We start from the raw sequence: 19,350 nt of genomic DNA, 5'->3' as shown, positions 1-19,350 counted from the left end.
CAGATTTTTTTGTTATTTAGGTAAATAACATAACCTTGGAAATATTTAAATGAATCATGACTCTTAATTTTTCATCTAGCAGCTTTCTAAAGTATTACATCATAAAATATATTTTTCATAACAATAATCTTATTCATTAAATAGTTTTTGCTTGATTAAATAGGTAAATTAGGATAAATGTAGTGGATGAATTCTCATGAAAATAAAAGCAAGGTAACTATATGACCAAAAATATTGTTTTCTGTATTTGAAATAATAAATGTTGTGTTTAGTCTCTTTTGAGTTCAAATGATGTATAAGACTTATTAATACATGGAGGGCTCTTTTTTAGTTCATATTCATATTCTTGACTATCTACTTTAAAACTTTCTATGTCACTGTTCTAGACTCTGGCTGTAGGGATATAGCCATAAGCAAAATACTAAAAGTCTTTGCCTTTCCATAGGTTATGTTCTAGTTGAAGAGACAGATAATAAATAAATACATAATTATTAAAAGTACAAATAGTAATTAATACCATGAAGAGAAACAGAGTAAAGGGACAGAAATGGTGAAAGAGGGGGGCTATTCTAGGGAGTCCAGTCAACAAAGATGACATATTGGTAGAGACCCGCAGGACATAAATTTGCAAGGTATTTGCAGGTCTGAAAAAGACATCTAGGAGTAGGAACAAGAACAAAGAACTTGGGTCAGGAATGAATTCATTGTGTTTGAAAAGTAAGAAGATCAGGGTGACTGAAACCTGGGGTTCAAGGAAGAAAAAGCATGGGACAAGATCTGTGAGAAAGGCAGGGATTGACTTATATAAGGCCATACAGGCTGTGGTAAGGAGTTTGGGTTTTATTCCAAGTGTGACAGAAAGCTGTTGATGAGTTTTGAGTAGGATAATGATATGGTTTGATTTAGAGTTTACGAAAAGAGCACCCTGATTTCTTTAGGTAAAGGTGGAAGAAGGAAGACAAAGTTGTTGCTGGGCTATAGGCAACTGATGAAATGGCATGCATTAGGTGTTTAAGGCACTAATGGTGCAGATGTTGAGATATACTGTGTTACTGTGTTATTTAGATGTCCCAATGTTTGTTACAGTATGAGGGAGAGAGATGAATTTGTGTGATAATGGCAGTTATGTCCAAAGAAACTCACTCAATGACATGAATGGAAAGTGACAGATCATATTTCAAGGTTAATCCCTGGCCTACTTTTACTTATTTATTTTTATTTGATTTGATTTGTTTGTATTCATTATACATGTACTATATATAATAAAATATGTAATGAATCCATATCAGTATTTCCAATTTAAAATCAAAATTTTAAGTTTTGTACATAATTTCTTTGATTTTATATTTATACCTTTTTCTTCTTACACTAAAAATCTTCATTGCTAATAATATTGACATAATTACATATTTGCTTTACCCTATAATATGTACTAGTATCAAAATAATGATACCAATACTATTTCCAACAACATAATTACAGAGAACAGCTTAGGATTTCTGTTTATTCCACTAGGGATGTACGGTTAAATTACTGTGCATTAAAGTCATTTGAGAAAAACTTCTGGGTGGTTAAACCACTAACTTAATATCAACATTTTTTTGTTTTCTTTTTCTTTTTTTTTTTTGACTCTACTATTTTTTTAATAGAAACGTAATTGATTATACATGCTGTGGGGTACAAGGCTGAATAGCAATACCTGTGTACAATTTGTGATGATCAAATCAGAATAACTGGCATATTTGTCATTACAAAACATAATCATTCCTTTTCTCTCTTACCCAACTTCTCACCAACTCCTTCCTCCTCCCCCTTTTCCACCTCTGGTAACCACAGTTCTGTTCTCTCCTTCTGAAAGTTCAACCTAATATTGTGATTGCTGTTTGTTTGTTTCTTGCTTTCTTTCTTTTTCTTTTTCAGCTCCCACTTATGAGTGAGGACAGGTGCTATTTCTCTTCCTGTGCCTGGCTTATTTCATTCAATATAATTTTCTCCAAGCTTATCCAAGTCACTGTGAATGGAAAAATTTCATTCATTTTTATGACTGAGTAGTAGTACATTATGTATATATAACACATTTTCTTTATCCAGTCATCTGCTGATGGACATTTAGGTCGGTTCCATATCTTGGCTATTGTAAATACAGCTCCAACAAACATAGGAGTGCAGCTATCTTATTATCAAGAAGAACGAGAATAACAAATGTTGGGAAGGATGTGGAGAAAAAGGAACTCCTGTACACTGCTAGTGGGACTGTAAATCAGCACAGCCACTATGGAAAACTGGATGGAGGTTTCTCAAACAACTACAGGTAGATCTTCCACGTGATTCAGTAATCCCACTGCTGGGAATATACCCAAAGGAATGGAAATCATCATGTTGACGGCCTACTTTTAGACATTTATAAAACTTACAATTACTTGAGCATAGTCTTTACATCAGATGCTAGGAAGAAAAAAACGTTCAAGAGGGAATATTATAACTGCTTGTCATTTCTGTCTGAGGAAAAGAAAATAAATATACTGTATAAATAGATAAACAGAGATTAAGCCTAGATATATCATTAAAAAATAAAAAGAAAAGCTTGTAACCACCACCATATTGGCTGTATATTTATGGATTCACTGAGCAGCAGCTCTGTGCGATAATAGCATAAAATGATGGCTGCATTTTTGAGTGTCAGGTACTAGACACTGTCAGCTGATTTGCTTTATCTCATTTATTTCTTTCCATACTCTGTCATGTAGTCATTATTTTTGCCTGAGGACATTCAGGCACAGAATCTTTTACTTACTTGCCCACCCTAAGTCACAGAGCCAATAACTGATTAAGTTGGGTCATGAGTCTAGATATTTTTGCTCTTAATCACTGTGCACTAGTAGTTTATTGAGTAAAAAACCCCACATCAACCCAGTTTCTTTTGAAGAGTTCAAAATAACCAGTTGATAAAGACTTTTCCTGTCCCCCTGGTTGTTTTGAAATACAGACACAGCACCTGCTTGGTGACACTATGTGACAATGAGACAGAGTACAAAACAAATACGTCCTGCTGCAGGATGCACACTGGCCATTTGAAAGTCAGCGAGCCAATACAACCACCAAGGATGTAAATACACTAAGTGACAGCATAATTAATCCTCCATTACATAATCAATGAAGAATAGTAATGTTTCTAGGGAAATGGAATTCAGTAAAATGAGCCTGGATTTTTCCTGAGCACAGTTGTTGGGTCCTCATCCGATGAATCTTCCCTAGAGGGGACTGTAACAAATACACAGAGCCTCTCAAGGACAGTCAGGGTTGTAAATTGTGAGCTATAAAAATAATAATGTAAATACTGTCAACATTTATAAATTATTTGTTAGACTCACAGGTGAGAAATAGGGGTTAGCTGGCAGGTCTAATTTGAACTAGTGTTGGCAAATCCATGCTGCATACTAGATCATTGTTTTCTGTATTTCATTTAGCTTAAAAACAAATAATAAAGCTCAGACAAAGGGACTTCCTTTGCACAAATGATGTTATGGACAGAATTTTTTATAATGTGACATTACGAAGTTATTGGAGTGCTAGTGAATTCACAGTCTTTCTTGATTTGTAATGGGGAACTTTAAGCACTTAGGATATTGGGTGATGCCATAAAATTAAGAGGCAATTATTTTTAATAACATGCAAAATTGTATTTTTTGTTTGTTTTTGGTTTTTTTTACTGAACCTTGTCATCGGAAAGTCAAAATCACTAACTGAAGAAGGATATCATTGTGAGAAAGGGAGAGGTTGTGAAAGAATACAGTTGTTTACTCTCAAAAAATGTGACCTGATCTCATCTGTACCTTAAAGCCTCGTGATCTTGGGCAAGTTATGTAGTCCCCCAGGGCCTGTGGATAGTTTTAGCATTCCTTGTTACTTCAAACTCATGAATATAAAGGGAGGTATATGTAAGAGAAGGCTTTGTATTTCAGGGTGCCCACCACTCCTATCTGGGTGGCACTTGCAAAATTTTTAGCCTTTATGTACCTCTATCTCCCTATCTTGTCAATGAAATTAATAGCATTTATCTTTCAGAATTTTGAGGTTTAATGAAAATGTTGTATTGCATGTCAAGTTCTGAGTACCATGCCTTAGAGAAAGTAAGAGATCAATAATTGTTAGCATTGTACATTTACTGTAGCTCCTGAAAAGTGGTAAACCTTCAGTAACTGTTTATTGAGCAAAAAGAATAAATATGGCCAGAGGTTGCACTGGACCTCTATAAGTTTCCTATTTAGAGCCACAGTTTGCTATTGTTTATAGATTTATATAAACTGATTTATGATCAGGGAGGCCCCAAAAGACAAACTGGCTATTTCTGTCTGACAATATCAGGCAAGCACACATGGAAATATTAGATGACTTCTCTATCAGGTGCACAGGCTTTTGCAAAGCAGAAAGCACGTGGCAACACCACCCCGTGAGCAAAGGGATGGAGTGGTGGGAGTGTAGCATCTATTTGGCTAAATAAAAGGATATATTAGTGAACAGAGAGGGGATGGAGCAGCAGAACAGGTAAGAGGTGAGGTTTAACTTTCATTGTTAAGTAATAAAAGCTTCCTGGAATGTGATGTTAAACTTGAATTTACTTTTCATTTTTGGAGGAGGATTTCAGTAAGTTTGAATGTAAAATAAAAGGTCACCAAGGAAGCATATTTCCCCTTGAACCATCAATAATCATCTCTTTAATGGTTCAGTCCTGGGTTGGCTTAGTTCCTTATCTTTGCTAGATTCTAAATGCAAAGTTCATGGAAGGTGACCACCCTGTTCTAACAATGTGATGAAAGAGAGCCTTCTTAAGAATATCAACCTGGCAGAGATACATTCAATGGAGTGAACAAATTGGAAGGAATAGGGGAGAAGAGACCCACAGGAAACAACTTCATTATCCCACTGGTTAGATGGCAAAGGTCGCATAAAATATTAGGACCTCGCTGTAAATAAAACAAAACAGATGGTGTGTGACTGTTGCAGGAAGGGGTAGCTAAATATTGTACAAGTTTATTAGGGACATGCTTCCCCAATTACATTTATGATAATTGCAAAGCATGTGATACTTCGAAGTATGCATAATGCATTTCACCGTCTCTGATGTATTTATAGCTTGGTTATTAAGGTAGAGGTGGGTAAGACTTTTAAATTTCTAAGAGAAAATCTTCAAAGTTGAATATCTAAAATTTTTATTCTGATTTCAATATATCAGAAGTCTTTCAATAATTAAATAACAGCATATGTCTTCTATTTGGGATGAAAAAATTGTCCTAGTATTCTCATAATACATACTGTAATACTAGAAAATTATTCCCATAGAAATAACAAGCTTCTCTTTCATGTATTTTGAAACAAAAATTAATCTCTAAAATACTTAAGAGACTAAAAAAGTAAGGTCTTCTCTTTTCAAATAGGTGTAAATTATGTATAAATTTCAGATTTAGGACACATACTTTAAGAAACGTATCTACTTATCCTCAGATCCTTTCCATCTTCTGAGTAGAGAACCCTGCTGACAAGTTAACAGTCGAACGTTAGAGAAGGTGACAATAGTTTAAACATCAGTTTGTCTGCATTTATCCGACTCTGTAATCTCTCCTGTGTATATATTAGATTTGTTTGTGCTTTTTAAATCTCATTACAAGTTTTTGAAAACAGGAAATTGCTTCTACTATGAAAGATCAACGTGCTCTTGACTTCAGCATTTTCAACAATGGTTTATCTGTGCTGATGTGGTAATGGAGCTCAGAGATCTGAGAATGAGTTTGGTTTTTCCAACAGGCTTGGAAAAAAAGAAATTCGCTCAGCAGAAAGGCCACAATAATTATGAATTCTTAAACTTAATGATGCTTATCCAATTTGATCAATTGCCCAGAGGAGCAAAATCCTCAGATTCATACATACTTTTGTTGTAAAATTACCTTTTTGAAGTGGAGGAGGAGGAAAGAGAGATTGTAATGTTAAGATTAACAGATTTAATTTAGAGAAAAATATATTATATCATGCCCTGTAATTCAAAATGGGAAAGAAAAAATCTTGGAAGTTTGGTCCAAAACATAAGCCAAACCATTTTAAACTGGAAAGAGTTCCAGAAATGTAAGTCTAAGATTCATCATTTTATTATTTCTTGGTCAGAACCAGCATGAGAAAAATTAGGTCAACTTTTACTTTTTGTTAAGCAGAACCAGTTAACCTGTTCCAAAGTAAGCATTATCACATGGTCAAGTTTGGTATAGATTTATGTCTTCTGCCTAAACAATTTGGGGTTCTTTTTCTCCCCATCCTTTAAAATTACTATCCTTAACCCTTTTCCTTCCTTTTAGGAAAATTTCGTCCATTTCCGGATTCTGTGATAAACCCTAGAGATCTATTTTAATCTGCTACTGGATTCTACCTAGAAGTTCCATGTGCAGCTCAAACTCCATATATTTAAAGACCTAATGAAACATCTGTCTGTTCTCCAATAGGATTCTTTTGTATTTTTTAGCTTGCTTCCTGATACAGTTTTTCATTAAACCTAACTTTGTTGGAACCTCCCTCTCTAATTATTCACCTACAAGTGATCCCCATATGAATTTTCTTCAGAAATCTTTTACCCAGTTTGGACACTCTCCCCTGCCCTGTTTGGGTTTTCATTAACTTTCAGTAAAATTACATAACTTTTAAAGGCTTAATTGCTTCTCTCTGCCTTGAGTCCTACACTCTCCTGCCCAAGGGGTCTTGACAAATTCCATATATCATCCCATCAGTTATTCATTCCCTAAAGTCCTTCAGTGATTTCTTTTGCCACCAAGCCCTTAAATCAACACAAGACACTTCCTAAAATATCAAGCCATTAGAATGAACACAAGATGCTTCATAAACTGGTTTTCATTTTAAGCTGCCAAATCTCCCAATTCCCTCTTTCTTCAGACCTACTTCTCATCTTACAAAAAGGTTTTATTTGTTTGTTTGTTTCTTTGTAATTACATTCTGGACATTTCAAGATACTTAGAATCTAACTTTACTTAATTTTTCTTCTATCACACAAACTACAAAACAGCAGCATAAGAAAATAATAAAGTAAGAAATGTGCATAAATATCCCAAATTCCATTTTTCTAATCTCTTCTTATTCTTATTTATGAACATAGCATTTAAAAAACAAATAAATAAATATTTTTAAAGAAAATAAGAAAATAAGTAAAATTTTATAATTTTGTTCAGCTTACATTTAATGTACATATGTTTTATTCTAGATCTTCCCAAGATGTAGTTTACATCTTGTTGAATTCTTGCTCACATCTTGAAGGACCCAATTCTCTTGTTTGTCATGTCCAATGTAAAGCCTTCCTTGCTTGGCAATTGTTGTTAAAAATTTCAACACCCCTCTCTTGGTAATTGACAGAAAAGTAGAGAGAAAATCAGTAAGTACATGAGAGACTTAAACAACACTATCTACCATCTTGATTCAATTAGCAGTCTACCCAACAAGAGCAGAATACACATTCTTTTTGAGTGTATATAGAATATTCATCAACATAGAGCATATTCTTGGCTATAAAACAAATCTTAATACATTTAAGAAGAATGAAATCATATGCAATATGTTCTCTGATCACAATGAACTTAAATTATAATTTAGTAACAAAAAGATATTTAGAAAATCCCCCAAATATTTGCAAATTAAACAATGCTTTCTAAATAATTGCTGGGTCAAAGAACAAATAAAAATAAAAAATGGAAAATAGTTTTGAAATAAACATTAAAGCATGACATCAAAATTTTCAGAGTGCAGTAAAAGCAGTGCATAGAGGAAAATGCATAACATTAAATACTTACATGAGAACAGATGAAAGGGCTCAATTAGTGGTTTAAGAATTCAACTTAAAAAACTTAACACAAAAAGGAAAAATTAAACCCAGGCAAAAGAAAGAATTAAGCCTAGTAATCAGAAGGAAGGAAATAATAAGTGTAACAGCAGAAATTAATAAAATAAAAAGCAGTAAGGACAACAGAGAAAACCAATGAAACCAGAAGCTTGTATTGAAAGGTCAATAAAATAAACAAATTAGTAGCCTGACTGATAAAGGAAAAAAACTGAGACAGCACAATTACCAATGTTAGGAACGAAAGAGGGATAGAGAAACAAATACCACAATATATTAAAGTGATAATTAGAGAGAACATGAAAAACTTCATGCCAATGGATTTGACAACTTTAGATAAAATGGACTGATTCTTTGCAAGCACAAACTACAAAAACTCACTCAAGACATCAAATTTATAGTTAAAAACCTTCCCATGAGACTTATCATAATACAACTTTTTTCACAAATTCTCTTCTTTCTACTCTACCTATGCTCAAGATAGAACTAAAAATAGAACCTCGAAAATTCGGAGAATATTTGTTTTGCTCCATTTTAAAACCTGGAGGCCAGCATCACCCTGATAACAAAACCAAAGACATAAGAAAGGAAAATCACAAACATCCTTCATAAGCACAGACATAATAATTTTTAACAATATTTTAGTAAATTAAATCCAGCAATATATAAAAAGAATTGTACAATTAACATTGGTGAACTTATTGTATGCAAATCATATGTCAAAAATATGATCTGAAGCATCAGAAATTTTCAGAAGAAAATTAATTGAATATGGGAGTTGCATAGTTCAGCAGATTGAGTCATAAAGAGATTTGTTACCTATCTGATGTAAAAAAAGAAAAATAAAATTAATTGAATTTATTTGTTAAATGATCCATATTCTACAGAGTACTATGAAGGTAGTATTGGGAGGCAGTTATTTAGCCATTGATTTTGCCACAATCATTTTAGACAATTTGCATCTACAAATATTTATATACATGATGTAGATGAGAAGTGTACCGGCCCTTTTACTAATGAAAGCATTTTTATTTTAATATAAATATCTATTTAATGAATGTTATTAATTAAAATATTGCTATTCTCCAACTTACCAGGCAGCCCAACTAATAGATTTCCTGAACTGTTATATCATTTTATCTTCTATCATATGAACTTTAGATGTGCAGATAAGACTGTATTTTCCTATGTACAGCATATATAGAGAGCAAAATGGTAACTTCTGAAAGAGATTGTTTCACACTTTTTCTGATTAGGTACTACATATTCCCCAGACTGTGGCGAAGTATTTTATTCATTGTTACAGCTAGTGCAATAGATCCTAACTTATCTTTCATTTGACCTTAAATATAAATGAAAAGCAATACATTTATTTCAAGGTTGCACTAGAACAAGAAAGGCCAATTGAAATAGAGGCTTTAAGCCTCTTCCAATTTATATTCTGAACCAAACTAAAGTAAGAAAAGAAAAGAATTAGAATTACTCTTTCTGTTGTTAAGTTACATTTAATACTGGAGGCTGTGATTATATTCTTAGTTTTTATTTTTATTTTTATTTTTGAGGAAAAAAATGAAAAACATTGAGCATGAATAAAGGTCCATCTACTATCAATAACTGCTTTCATAATGTGCATTAAAAGATAGTTTTAAAGATATGAATTAATATTTCACATAAAGATGAATCACTTATTTATTGAAAAGTTTCCACACATTTTTTCATATGGCGGTAATATGGAAGAGCTGGCATGTAAATTTTCCAGATGTTCTTTTAAGGATCATGATATTAGAGTAACACTATAAAATCTTAAAATTACAAACGGGAAGTAATCATACTTGGAATAAGGCATAATTTTTAGCAAAGGTCAAGTAAATGACACAGAGACAGAGTTATAGAATTCACCTGAAGAGCAACACAGTGTAAACAAGACAGAGTCTCGGCCCACGGGAATTTAGAAAGATTGCTGTGTAATATACTGCCATGTCTGTTTTATAGACAAGCTTGTATAGGAAACTTCTCTTGTTGCATTTGCTCCCAGTGAAATTTGAATCAGAAAAAACCATGACAAAAGTGTCCCATTTCGTTACTGTGTACTGATTGCTCATGAGTACCCTTCTAAGAAAACAGAGAAACATGGCTGTTACAAATCCTCTTCACACTGATACCTTAATTTAAAAAGTGGAGTGGGAAAACAATTAAAATTACTGTTAAAAATCATCCTGAATTTTAATTCCTATAATCAGGAAGGTAAACTTACGGTAGCCAGGCAAGAAAGGAGAATTATTTGTCTGCCTGTCAACTCTGGTTCTTGCCTATCTGGCTGTCTCTAAAACACAACCTTTTGAATGGTGAATAGCAAGGGATCAAGTGGAGGGAAAATATGTTTAGGACTTATGTGAGGGTAAAACCATCTTGAAAAGGATCTACTTATCTACAGAAATGGAAGGCAAATAGTGGGAATGGTTGCCAAGATTTTTGGAACATTGCTATTTATTGCACTTCCAAGTTTTCCTTATCTCATTTGTTTAGTCTTTTTCTCCCAAGGTAACAGTGAGCCTTATGGGTCTTTCCTCTGGTGCCAGGAAAGATATTTCAAATAACAAATTATGACATCTTCAAAGCCTGCTTTCCTTGGAAATGGAAAGTTGAAATACTGATTACCTAGCCAATTTCTAGGAACTCCGCTTTCTTCCTTCTTTAATTGGAAGCTGTGTTAGCTCCTGTTCAATAATTTAACTACCATAATTCTGCTTTGGAAAATTAGGCTTATCTAACTCTCATTGGCTTTCCAAATTTCATCGTTATAATTTTTGAAATACATCTAGCAATATTGTGTTACTGGATAAAAAATAAGTTTTTCTGGTATTTTCCTGCTCCTTTATCTAAAGCAGTTTCACACATTTTCCAAAAAAAAGTGAGACAAATAAGAAATCTTATCATTTTAAAACTGTTCGATAAAGCCACAGTTTGTTTGTCTCATCTTTTTCATTGTTTCTTCTCCCACCATAGTTTAGTTGTATCAATTTATCCTGAGAACAACCATATCATTCTCCTTTCTGGACTTTCTGCATCTGTTCTCTTCCACATTTGTCTTTCATACCACCCTAGATTAACCTTCAAAAATTGTGTTTAATGACTTCAGGAATAATAAATGTTTAGAAAGTATCCAAATTGATCTCCTAGTAGTTAAAGGGCTAGTGAAATCTGGCTTTGGATTTTCCTCTCCAAAGTTTCTCCCACTCTTCTGTGTTTCTAGAAAATGTCAGTTGTGATCCCCAAATTGCACCTTTGCTTATTTTATAAACTTGGCCTGAGACACATGTAACTTGAAGGCTCAACAGCAGACAACAAGCTCGTATCACTTTTACACTAACTGTAAACTACAAATTTGTGTAACAACACTATCACATGCTTGCCATTTACTATTCGTTGCAGTATATCTGAATTTAGATATCTGGATATATAAATAGTTGTACAGTAGATATATAAAGAGTAGTCATACACACATGTAAATAATAAATACATACATACATACACACTCATAAACACACAATGAACATCTACGGGATTGCTGACCCAGCCCTTCTTTTTCAACAACTGTGGTTCTATCAGCATTACTGCCTTTGGAATGGGCATTTTATAGAAAGTGACCCTTTCTACTGACCAGAATTGGTTGGTCTAAAGCACATGTCAAATGAAGAAGAGGTGAATTCTTGATCCTGACCCTGCAAATTCTAAAACTTCCAAACCATTGAGTCAATCTCTTTCCAATGGTTAAATCTTTAAACTGGAACTCAGGACACCTCAGGAATATTCATGACCATAAAGTGTGTTATGTATTGACTCAGCATCCTTTTTCCTCTCCAACCTGAAATGCCTCCTTATATTGCTGAAGGTAAAGAGCTAAACCTATGACTTCCAGATTTCCTTTCAGTTAGGGTTCTAGATGGGCTTTGGACTTTGTCAATCAAGTGTACTTGGATGATACATGAATTTGGAACTGAGTTTCTGGGAAAAAAAGGCAAGAATTTTACTGTGCAGAGTGGGGTAGAGCAGAAAGTTTAACAACCATCAGCTGTAGTGGTGACTTCTAGTTTTGCAGGCACCTTTCAGTCAGTGAAGAGGCAGCAGTTCTCTTGTGGTACAGTTCTGCAATGTGTCTTAGGAAGTTGTTCCTAGAAGTTCAGCCTAGGTTTTATATTTTCAACCTCCCCAATAATTCATAAGGTATTTTAGTAAACGTAATAAATACATTTCTGCTGAAACTAGCCAGAGGGTATTCTTTTACAACATTGTCCCCTGAACAAAGCTGGTCAGTAGTGAGAGAGAAGAGCAGAGATAAGAGAGTGGGAGAATCCCAAGGGTATCTAGTTTCCTGGTTCCAGGTGCACCTGGAACCAAGCAACATACTGGCATTTTCCTTGGGTTGGTCGTTCAACTTTTTCCTAGACTGTATCAGCCAATAAATTCCACTTAGTGCTTTTACATTAGTTTGAATTTAGTTGCTATCATTTTGACCACAAGAATTGTACTGATATAATATGTTTTGCCGACTGCATTAAACTCCCTGTCAGAAAGGGCTATCTGTGTACCTTAATGTCTACTTTGCATATTAAGTAAATTTCATGACTAAACATAATGACTGAAGAGGATTATATTGTTGGTATTTTTATAAATTCCTAAGGCAAAATATTTTTTGTGTGTTTCTTTTCTTAGTTATATATATATTTAGGATATTATTGATTAATTTACTGAGATTGGTCTCAATGAACATTTTAAATAAGTACTTTTAAAAGTTTTAAACTTTCGAATAAAATTCACGTTATTTTACAAACTCTTATTCTATTTCATCATACCCAAGGATAATCCTAATAATTACATTGATTATTCCACCAGGGGAAATTTCAACAATGAAAGTTTGAGCATGTTTTATATTTTACACAGGCCAGCAGAGATTCCATTGCTTTGATGAAGAAAACTAACCACCAAAAACTGGTAATAGCAGTCAAACAGATCCACACAGAACTTTAATACCCTGGAGGCCTATCAAATATTTGAAGATAATTTAACTACTGATTTATCCTCTAACCTTTTCAGCAAGCCCCTCCTCCCTTTTCCTAGAAGAAGATGCAAAAATTTCTTCACGGGCAAGTCCCTGCAGGAAGGAAGGCTCTTGAATGAGGGAAATTACTTAACACATACAGGGACCGGCTAAAATCTTGACCTCATTTAAATGAACTTGGATTTGGCATGAGGCAAGAAAGAGTTCTCAATCAATCAGTCAATCAATTAATCAATCATCTGCTAACAATCTAATATTCTGACTCACACCCAAGCAATGAATCACTTCTGTTGGAACGACAAGGAGGTTTAACAGCACTACTTGAATCAAACTTCATTTTTTGAGCCTACTTTTGTCATAAGATTTAACTTTTAAATTCACAGAAATGGAAAGCATTTTTCCAATTTAAATTTAGACATGGAAAATTAAAGTGAATAAGAGATTGTCTTCTCCAGCATGTGATGGTAGCATTTATAATTTTATATAACAATAGATAACTCTTGGTTCGTGAATCTCTGCCTGGAATAAATCAAATTTGTCATGTCCATTTTGTATTTCTTTTGTCTTGTGCTATTGCTAATGTGCCAGGTTTGAAATCTTAGTGACCCTGTATCTACAGAGCTATGAATTCCTGAGAAAAAATAGATATTACTCATTTCTTCATATTCTATTTTCTTTCTTTTCTTTTCCTTTTTCTTTTCTTTTTTTAGGAAAGAAACTATGGCAACTTCATGATGTGAGTGACACTGTCAAAAAGGTTTAGTGGTTTTGAGTTAGGATCTATCTTACATGTGAACGAAGGGGTGGTTTTCTATCTGGGGCAATTTGAGAAATGTTATAAAAGATTTCTTCCTTTAATAATACATCTCTCTCCCAGGCCTCATAAATTCCCACCAATAGTGATTTGATTTATGGTACTGTCTTCACATCTCCAGGAGTCTCCTTTCAAAAAACAAATTACTCCTAGGAGACATTTTTTTAAAAAATAAGAAAAATGAGAAAACAAATAAAATCCTAACCTATTAACACATTTACATGAGCTAATTAATTAGAGATGCTATCAAATATGTTTTCTTGCAAGTTTCTTAAAGAAGGAAATAAGAGATAAAACTAGGTTTTAATAGAAAAAATCTTTAAGGCTGGAGTGTGAGGCAATATTGTTTGGTGTCTACTAAAGGTCAGGTTCAGCATGGGGACCCTGGGGACAGCAAGAAGAGGAATTAAAAGATAAATAGAAAAGAAAAAGAGAAAAAGAAAGAGAGGTGTCCCATTCAAATATTCTTCTGTCAGTCCTACATATTTATTCTACCCAAGTAGCCTCTGGGAACATTTTTAGCATTAACTACTAGATTACTGACTCCTAGTCTGACCACTTAGAAGCAACTTTTATCTGAATGTGCTAATGTTTCAAGGTGCATTTTTAATTCAAAGTTCAGTATTTTGGGGCTGGCTGGTTAGCTCAGTTGGCCAGACCCCAAGGTCATGGGTTCAGATCCTGAACCAGCCAGCCACCAAAGTTCAGTATATTTTTAAGTGAAAAATATTGAATAGGCATATGTTGGGAAAATGAAATAATTTAATCAGCCCCCCTCAATTTAGGTCTGGTTGGGGGTGGTGCGGCACCTTCTTTGTAAGGAAATTGTGTGTGGGGGGGTGGAGTTAGTGCTCATGTGTGGTGCTGCCACCTGGCTGGTATCTACTGCCTTAGGTGTCCACTGTGTGTGGCCATGCTCTCAAACCTATGGCTTCCAAGGACCTATGTGCTGGTTACCTAGCTCATAGACCTGTGTGTGAGGGGTCTGATGACCCAGCCTGGCATGTGAGTGGTCTGAGGACCCAGCCTGGTGTGTGAAGGATTTGTGACCCAGACTGGAGAATGGGCTTGAGGGGTCTTTGAGCTCCAGACCCAGCCCTAGCTTGACAGTATAAAATTGGTCCATTGCTTTAAGACAAAAAGTAAGGCATCCCCCAAAACTTGGAAATAAGCTTACTCTTTAATAATAAAAATAGATAAAATTTACTGAGCATCTAATTGATAACAGAAACTGAGCTATGGGCTCTACTTGCATAACTCATTTAGTTTTTATAACATTTAATATGAAAAAGTCATTGCTACTATTACCATTTAATGGCAAGGAAACCGAGGCATAGAATGTTGAGCAAATTGCCTAAAGTCAAATTGATGGGAAAGCCAAGTGCTGGAGAAGTGGAGCCAAGATTTGAACCCAAGTAGTCAAGTAGAGGAACAGGTACTTCAAATACTGAAACCAATGACTCTTACATAAGAAATCAAACTTGTTTCTCACTCAGTTTACTCTTTGCCTTGCCAGTAATATTTCACTAATGAGCTTCCCCCTTAAAACTGTTTATCCCTGCTTAACTACAGTAGCTGAGTCAAAATCTTAAGACTTTCTTCCTGCCTTGTTCCTTAAGATAATATTTCTGATGTTAATGTACACAAGTTGTTTGACTAAGATGTTTTGCAGGATTCATGGAGTTAGCATGATACGGTGAAAATCAGTTTGAACTAGCTGTGCCCATGAGCCTCTCTTCTGAGTCAGCACAGGTGTCTGATGGGTGACCTACTGAAGTCAGAGGGCTGAAAACTCCACCTCTGGATTGTGCTAACACCACCATTTTTGAACATATGACCCATGAAGAGGCATGCAGACAGCTTGCACCTGCACAGATAGCTGGAGAAACTCTTCAAACCCTTTATTCAGTCACTGTCCTGCAAGATCCTCACCACCCCTAACCCACTTCCCATAAATGTCTCCCTCTCCCTGCCATCAGAGGAGTGGATCTGAGACTCATTCTCCCATTTCCTAACTCGGCTGCCTTGGGAATAAACCTTTTTCTTTGTTGCATAGACTTGTGTCTCGGTTTTTGGCTTGCCGTGCATTGGGCGTCAAGCCCTGTTTGGTTACAGTACAACTCTATCAGCGCAGAATCTCTCAAAGCCTAGGTAACACAAAAGCTCCCTGAGTGAGGCAGGGCTCTTTTTCCTGACTGAAGATATGGTCACCAAGCTAAAGAAATAAGATATTACTCAAAAGGATGTTTGGAGAGCATGGAAATGTGGGATGAGATGACTGCGGAGCAAACATAAACATGACCATACAGTAACGGGGAGTCCCCATCAGCTGATGGACCTTGAGTACTCAGTCTGGTGGAAAAGCCACTCCTAAAGTGAAGTGGAGGACTTTAGGCACTCTTTCCTGACACTCTTGAACTTCCAATTCATTGAACTGTCTTTGGTCTGATTAAGCTCATATCCTCTAAGGAACCTCTGATAGTAATTTAGTTTTCTGTAGGTCTTCTTATAAAGAGAAAATGAGCTGGCATGAACCCTTGAATGTTCCAAATCCCAAATGGTTATTTCCTTCTCCAAATAATAAAATGACTGCCTGACTTTATACACCACTCCCAGGGAGGCCACTACTCACACCTTCACTTTTTCAAGGCTGTTGGGCAGGTTCTTAGGCTGGGCAAATTCACCTCCTTCTGAAGGTGCCTGTTGACCATTTTCTTCTGAACCAACCTCTCTGCCTTGTTACACATATTTTTCTAATACTATTACTGCATGCAGTATTATTTAATTTTAATGGATCTGGACAGTGAAGCTCAGAAAGATAAATAGACTCAACTCATGAAAAAGGTTAATAAGGTATAGAGCTAGGATCAAAGCTCTACTTTTTGACTCCAATTTGTTCCAATTTCTGCTATTCCATAATACCCGAGATACATCTTTCCTCCTTTATACATTTTCAACACTTAAAAGTATAATTTTAAAAATTAAATGTAATATTATATCTACTGAAATTCATGACGTTAAGTCTATATAATCGACCTGAAGATACATCCTTTCTGAGAAGACGTGAATAAACTGATTTAGTTTTATTTTTAGAGTAGGTTTAGGTTTATAGAAAAAATGAGTAGAAAGTACAGGGTTCACATATACCCATTCCCCCTCTTACCTCATTGTGCTCTTACCCCTATTATTAACATCTTGCATTAGTTTGGTATATCTGTTGCAAATAATGAAACAATAATAATACATGATTATTAACAGAAGTCCATGGTTTACATTAGGGTTCATTCTCGGTGTTGCATATTGTACGGGTTTTGTCAAAACTATAGTGTCATGTATCCACAACTACCATATTATAGAAAATAGTTTCACTGCCCTAAAAATCCTCTGGACTCCACCTATTCATCCTTCTCCCACATCCCCCTACTGAATCCTGATGACCACTGATCTTTTCACTGTCTCTATAGTTTTGACTTTTCCCAACTCATCTTTTCTTCATTAATTGTGCTTTTAGTGGTGTATATGAAAACTCATTACCAGTGTGCACTTGTTCTGTGCAGATCTGGTATCTCTTTTGTGAAGGGAATTGAGGAGGGAACTGGCCTTGTGCTTGCATGGCCAGAGAAAAGCCCAAGGAAGTAGACAAGACTGAGAAAAACAATCGCATTAATTTGAAGGTGGCGAGGCAGGATGGTTCTGTGGTGCAGTTTAATATTAAGAGACATACACCACTTAGTAAACTAATGAAAACCTATTGTGAACAACAGGGTTTGTCAATGAGGCAGATCAGATTTTGATTTGATGGGCAGCCAGTCAATGAAACAGACACACCTGCACAGTTGGAACTGGAGGATGAAGTTACAATTGAGGTGTTCCTGCAGCAGACAGGAGATGTCTACTAGAAAGGAAACGTGTTACTTTACCCCAGAACTCTCTTCTTGCAGACCAAAACTACGTCCTCAATTAGAAAACTGCAGTTTGGTTCCATCACAGCCTGACTACTACAGTATAGATTTCTCTATTCTTTCATTTTCCCCTTCTCCATTCCTTTATTGTACATAAGGTAACTGGTGTACGTGCCCAAGCATATTGCATTTTTTTTAACTAAATGGCCACTGGTATGTTTCGATTACATGAAGTGGAGATGGGATGGGGAAAAAATACTGGTTCTGTGAAAATACCCCGTTTCTTCATTAGTGGCATGCTCATTCAGCTCTTATCTTTATATTCCAGTAAGTTATTTTGCTCTCACTGTTTTAACAACCACCACCACCACCACCACTACCACAACCACAACAACAAAACCAGCATAAAAATTCTTGCATACCTTGTTTAATTGGAAAATTTTAAGGTTTTTCATTTATCATTGTAAAACCAAGGATAATTTTATATCTTTTTTGTATATAGCTGTTATCATGTAGGGCGATCTGTCTTTAGATAGGGGTATATTACTTAAAATGAATCCTAGGTAGTTTTCCCTTCAAGTCAAGCATCTTGTTGTTTAAATAAACTTCTTGTTTAAAATAAAAAAGTTCATCACCAACATAAGGTCACCTAGAGTTCCTCCTATGTTATCTTCTAGGAGTTTTATACTTTGGTGTTTTACATTAAGCTTTATGATATTTTTTAGTTAGTTTTTATGGAATGTGTAAGGTCAATGTCTAGATTTTGTTTTTTTTGGCATGTGGATGTCCAGTTGTTCTAGCACCATTTGTTGAAAATACTATCCTTTCTTCATAGAGTTGTCTTTGTTCCTATGTCAGAAATCAGTTGACTAGATGTGACTGCTTTAGGGGCCTGGTTTGTTCTCATGCTACTGTGTGAATAATTATCTGTCCGAATGTCCTGTGTACTATACTATCAGTGAGAAAACTTACCTGAAGTTAATGCAAACAGCTGAAATCATTTACATTTTAAAATGAGCAGCAATTGAACAATGGTTCTGACATAGTCACACTGGTCAGTTCTTACTAAAATGAGCAATATCTGTTATTTTCCATGTAAGGTTAACATGCCCTATCCATTTATTGCTTCTTCAGTCTTCCACATCTGTGTAAAAGAAACATAGTAGTAGAATATATCTTTTTTGTTTTGTTTTGTTTTTTTTGTCAGCTGGCCAGCTCAGGGATCTAGGGATCAGAAACCATGACCTTGGAGTTATAAGGATGCACTCTAACCAACTGAGCTAACCTCTCAGCCCATAGACTATATCTTGACTGTGAATGTTATCCACATAATGGTAATTCTGGTTATTCATAATTATTACTGAACACCTAGGAGCCTGGTTGATAACATCACAAGTACTGCCTTGGAGAATCAGAATGTCACAAGGCTGTTTGGGTAGGATATGACAGATAAGAGCTATAGTAAATAATCAATACAGGTGATTAGGGCTTTGTTAGTGTTTCTTCCCCTCCCCCCCTTTCCCTTTTTGAGTCGTGTGATTTCATTTGCATAACTAGCTCATGATGAAATAAATCCCAAGTCCTCTAGACATCAGCATTGCCACATTGATCAAGCTGTGTAAATAAGAACCCAGTAATTGAAATGCATATAGACAGACATAGATGTTTTAAACTACAGCTTCACAAA

The 19,350-nt window shown here is 35.1% G+C and overlaps 1 protein-coding gene and 1 non-coding gene across 2 annotated transcripts; both read left to right on the top strand.

Annotated features, from left to right (window-relative positions):
* The first annotated feature begins 8,654 nt into the window (after nt 1-8,654).
* LOC134371404 (small nucleolar RNA SNORD77) lies at nt 8,655-8,722 on the top strand. Its single transcript, XR_010022828.1, has one exon. It is a non-coding gene; the product is annotated as a small nucleolar RNA SNORD77 (small nucleolar RNA).
* An 8,650-nt stretch (nt 8,723-17,372) lies between these two features.
* LOC134370954 (small ubiquitin-related modifier 2-like) lies at nt 17,373-17,660 on the top strand. Its single transcript, XM_063087900.1, has 2 exons — nt 17,373-17,526; nt 17,584-17,660. The coding sequence occupies exons 1-2, from the start codon at nt 17,373-17,375 to the stop codon at nt 17,658-17,660; spliced, it is 231 nt and encodes a 76-aa protein (XP_062943970.1).
* The last annotated feature ends 1,690 nt before the right edge of the window (nt 17,661-19,350 follow it).

The sequence above is a fragment of the Cynocephalus volans genome, chromosome 2 (genome assembly GCF_027409185.1).
Source record: "Cynocephalus volans isolate mCynVol1 chromosome 2, mCynVol1.pri, whole genome shotgun sequence".
Lineage (NCBI taxonomy): Eukaryota > Metazoa > Chordata > Mammalia > Dermoptera > Cynocephalidae > Cynocephalus > Cynocephalus volans.
Note: the sequence above shows the minus strand (reverse complement) of the source record. Positions and strands in the feature narration are given on the sequence as shown.